The sequence below is a fragment of the Buteo buteo genome, chromosome 6 (genome assembly GCF_964188355.1).
Source record: "Buteo buteo chromosome 6, bButBut1.hap1.1, whole genome shotgun sequence".
In the NCBI taxonomy this organism is placed as follows: Eukaryota; Metazoa; Chordata; class Aves; order Accipitriformes; family Accipitridae; genus Buteo; species Buteo buteo.
Genome location: NC_134176.1, coordinates 26,485,662 through 26,490,302, shown reverse-complemented (window position 1 = coordinate 26,490,302; position 4,641 = coordinate 26,485,662). Strand labels below are relative to the sequence as shown.

The 4,641-nt window shown below is 46.9% G+C and overlaps 1 protein-coding gene across 2 annotated transcripts; it reads left to right on the top strand.

Annotated features, from left to right (window-relative positions):
• Positions 1 to 60: 60 nt before the first annotated feature.
• ZC2HC1C (zinc finger C2HC-type containing 1C) lies at positions 61 to 3,540 on the top strand. Of its 2 annotated transcripts, none has more exons than XM_075030154.1 (2): positions 61 to 1,389; positions 2,076 to 3,540. In XM_075030154.1, the coding sequence occupies exons 1-2, from the start codon at positions 166 to 168 to the stop codon at positions 2,340 to 2,342; spliced, it is 1,491 nt and encodes a 496-aa protein (XP_074886255.1). In that variant the 5' UTR covers positions 61 to 165; the 3' UTR covers positions 2,343 to 3,540. The 2 variants fall into 2 exon arrangements, with proteins under 2 accessions (XP_074886255.1, XP_074886256.1); XM_075030155.1 differs by lacking the exon at positions 2,076 to 3,540 and adding an exon at positions 1,973 to 2,024.
• The last annotated feature ends 1,101 nt before the right edge of the window (positions 3,541 to 4,641 follow it).

The window sequence follows — 4,641 nt, the reverse complement described above, 5'->3', positions numbered from 1 at the left end:
AAGATTTACAGATCCCAGGAAAGTTATAAAACCATTGCTAATATTTATTATAGTCTCTCATTGTAGCCTCCAGGTGTAGACTGTTAGGAGAAAAGTTGTCCAGTTTTGGATAAGATAGTCTGTAATGACTTTGCTTCTAACCTCAGGCTCTTTCTCAGGCACTGAATGGCTTTGTTTCCGCCGGTGGATTCTGTGGTGGCAGCTGCTAAGCTTGTTCCCAGTTCCCAGCTGGAACACCAGAAGAACAACTGTCAGCATGAACTCATACCTGACAAAGAGGAAGGTTTAAAGGATCTCTATGCCCGAAAGAGCCGAAGCTATTCATATTCTCTTTCTGCAGAAAGCAGTCAACACGGCTCCAGGCACAGAGACTTCTGTTCAGCTGGACTGCAGAGCAAGTATCTCACCAGCCAGACCAAGACTCTGCCAGCTAAATCAGTAGCCATACAGAAAGAAGGAGTGGATCGTGCCCATCCCCTGAAACCAATCCTTCACCACAAGGGTGTGAGTCTTCCAGTGGTCAACACAGCACAGCCCAAACGTTCCCCATACATGGAGGAAGGTCCAAATAGTAGGCCTAGCTCAATGAGCAAAGGGAAGCCTCCAGCAGGGAGGTCTCAGCTAGCTGCAGTGCTCTCTCCTTGGACAGCAGAGCCTAAACAGTCAGCCTCCCATCTATACAGGAGAGAGCTGGCCTACATCCTCAAGTTGGAGGCAGATGGACGGAACCTGGAAGAGGAAATTCGAAAGAAAGAGGCCCTCCTCAGAGAGAAGCTGAGGAGAACAAAGGAGGAGCTTTGGAGGATTCAAAGAGAGAAGGAGCTTGCTGAGGCAGAGGAAAGAAGAGACAAAGTGGAGAAGACCCATGAGGGAAAAGCTGCAAGGCACCCTAAAGAGAAAACATTCAGAGTTGCAGTCAGGCCAGATGATGGGGTCTTTGGCAGGGTGCAGTCTGCAGAGGCCACTGTTCCCAAGCCTGGCACCACTCTCTACCCCCAAGAGCTGGCTATGGGGAAACTCAAGAAGGAGCGGTTGGTGGCCAGCAACAGCAAAATTCGAGATCACAAGCCCATGGAGCATTTAGCATCTTGTTCAAAGCTGGGCCCAAAATGCAGCCCTTCTCCCTCTGCCGTCTCAGACCGAGAGTCTGGTGACCACCCGTCTGCAGAGGTGCTGTACATGCAGGCTGCCAGTGCTGTGGAGCAGGGGGGGCTCAGACAGTGCAGCTTCTGCGGACGTAAGTTTCTCAGCACCAGGCTTGAGAAGCACACAAGTATCTGCAGCAAGAGCCAAGGCTCCAAGAGGAAAGCATTTGACTCCAGCAAGGCCAGAGCTAGGGGCACAGAACTGGAACAGTATCAGCAGTGGAAGAGCTCAGAGAGGCCTCAGGTAACATGCAGTCCCTTTGCCTCCCTCAATCCACATCTACTACTTATGTTCCTTCCACCCCAACATCTAATTCCGAGTGAGATGCGAGCGCCTTCACGCGTACATGGCGCTAAGGGATACAATCCAGCTATTGCCTTGAAAGGTTCTTGCCATGGATAAATAATCCATTTAAAATCTAATAAGTGGGTGGCAGGGGTCCTAACTGACTTGTCTTTGTAATGTGACAAGGGTGTACTCCTGGAGAAAGCTCACTCCTTGCATAGTCAGGATGCTCAGGATTCAGACTGGGTCTGCTGCAGCAAAACTCTGCGACATCAGGGGCTGCAGGGAACTGACTGAAAATCCAGGTAGTGACACAGGCTGTTAAAACTAAGGCAGTGGAAACATGCAGCTCTGTTCCTGCAAAGCAGCTATAGCAACCCTCTGCAGTTCCTTGGCCCTACTGCTTGCTTTTCTGATTATTCTCAATCTCTTTCTAAGTGTTGATGTATCCATCAGTATTTCCTTCAAATCCCCCTTGGTACTGGTCTTTTTGATCCCCTTCGTGGGACTCAGCTTCTCAGGGAGGGTTTTACATCAACAGGGAATATCCAGGGATGGGTGACCCAAGTTGGACCCTGAGTGCAAGATTGAGAATGGAGGCTGACGGTGGTGCCAGTTGCTCTGAGTGCCTTTCTCTTCTGCAGAATACACCACCCAGAAGGAACAACTGGAGACAGAAGCATGAGGTTTTCATCCAGACCCTGCGCCAGGCCTGCCAGGTGCAGCAAGTCCTCTCCAAAGGAGGAAAGGTGTCCGACCTGCCCCCATTGCCTCCCATTGAAAACCCAGAGTATGTTGCCTGTCCCTACTGCAGGCGCCGATTTGCTCCCCAAGCAGCTGAGAGACATATTCCCAAATGCAAAACTATCAAGAATAGACCCCCACCCCCACCGCAGAGGAGGCGCTGCTGAGGTGTCCAACTGTATCCGCTGCTGTGATTCCCTGCCCATTTTCTGCCAGGTTTCCAGCCACAGACACTTGCACTTTCCCTAGTCTCAACACTGGCTGCGAGTGTTGAGCTTGTATGTATCACAAGTGAACAGCTCAGGATGTATAAGCAGAATACTAGAACTTGTGTACTTTGACCTGTGCCCCGGGTTGCCCCACATGGGATGCCCCTCTGGGGGCCACTTCTCCCATCCAGCGAGCTCAACATGGAGTCTCAGTGTGGGTGTAAGGCTGTCACTGTTCAGTCAGCTGAGCGGGAAAGAAAGGCTGTTGCTACAGGTTGTCAGCAGGACAGCAGCAAGGAGCAAACCAGCCATCAGAAAGGGGCTGTTCTTCAGAATCGTATTTTGCCTGTAGGTTAGGGAGGCTTGGGCTTTTTTTTTTTAACAACTAGAGGTGTCTGATGTAAAAAGAGCTGCTCTCCTATAGCTCACCAGTGGCTGCAGACTCAGTTTTTTTCCTTCTCCAAAAACATAAAGTAGTACTGTTCATGAGAAGAAGAGCTGGGCCAAACACAGCAGCATCTGCCTCGTTTGCTCTACTGCTCTGTAGGTGCAGATGTTCACCCCTGAATGTGCTAACAGTGACAGTGGTTCTGGCTGGTGTAGCATTTTTATTGTAGCTACCTACAAGAGATGGGAGATGTGTGGCATGCCTCTTTTTTTGCCACAGAAAGGACTCTCCATCCTTCAAAACTATTTATCATTTAGACAAGGCATTTAGAGAAGTCAGAGGGAGGGGAGGAAGCTATGTAAGCAGTTAACTTTTTTGCAGCGAAGAGACTGCTGTGTTCTTCTGTCCTTGGTATCTGTACTAGACAACAGGATCCAGAGCTGCTGCTTGGTGATTGCTCCTGCTCTGTCCTAGTTGTTGTAGCACTGTTCAGTTGAATAATCAAAGCAGCTATGTAGGTAGGTTTATTCCACACTTGCTCTGCAACAACCCAAGAATTTATTTAGATACTTTTCTAGAATGCTGGTGACAATCCTGGGGCTGAATTTTACCAGCTGAAGATCTGTAACATTGCCATTTAGAAATCCAGAAAAGGAGAACCAGGAGGAGTATTATTAAAAAATTCCTCAACACAAGAAACTCAGGATCGGAAATTCAGGGGGTTAGGAAAGCTAGCAGTAGTAGCAGGCACTTAATGTTTAAGTTCATGTGCATAGAATAGCAGAGATACTCGGAACTGGCCAGGCCCTCGAGGCAACAGAACAACCATCCTAATGTGTTACCATGTAAAATAGCTGGGACTCAGAGTCGGGAAAGGGTGGAAGAAGAAATATTTAATTAAAGAATAATGCCCCACAAGATCAAAAATAGGTCATGAATAAGCTCAGACTGGAAATTAGGTTTTTAACCAGGACAGGAGCAAGGTCATGGAAAAACCTTCCAAATAGATCAGGCAACAACCTTCCATTCTTTCAAGATGGACTTAGAGAAGATCATGGAAGGGAGCATATGGCAGGACTTAGAAATTAAGAGTCGTGATACAGAACATTTGTTCCTATCTCCAGTCTGCTTGTATGAAGTGTGAAGAACAGATCAACAGATCTGTGCCTCAGTGTATCACTTTCGGGAGCTGAGAAGGAATTTCCTTCCCATGGCAACCCTCCCTCGATTCTTAACTTGGCATCTGATTTATTTTTTAATTTCCATCCAAAATGTTTAAGAACTGCTACAGTTAAAAAAAACCAAACACACCCTGCCCCCAGACAGTACACTAGGGAGCTTCACATTAAAAACCCTGTTAGCTGCTTCACTCCTATGTTCAGGGTTAAATCAGCAATTAGATTCAATATAAAAACCTGGAGTTTTCCTTCAGGCCAAGTTGCTAGGGACCTCTAAAAACCAAGGCTTGCACCCTTCCTTGAGTCATCTTATTTTCATCTTAGTTACTGCAATGGTAGGGAATTATGACAAAAATATACCCCTTCTTCTGCTTTCTTCTCAAGATGTAAGGTAGTTCTTGGTGATTTTGGCCTCATGCTAAAGATCTTTGTTTGTCACACTGTTAAAGGGCCTTTTGGGGGAAATAGGTGTCGTACAGACCCTTTTAGAGAATCATCTGCTTATAACTGGTGGCAGTTCCTGCACATTTTTAAGTCAGTTATTTTTCCAGGTTCTGATTTTTAATGTATTAGAGTAGTTCTGTGGTGTAAAAGTTGTTTTAAATGGTCACAGAGTGGCTTGTGTTCTCAAAGTAAGAATGACTACTTCGTATGAGAACATTGCAACAGGAAGCAAACAAGGAACAAAAAA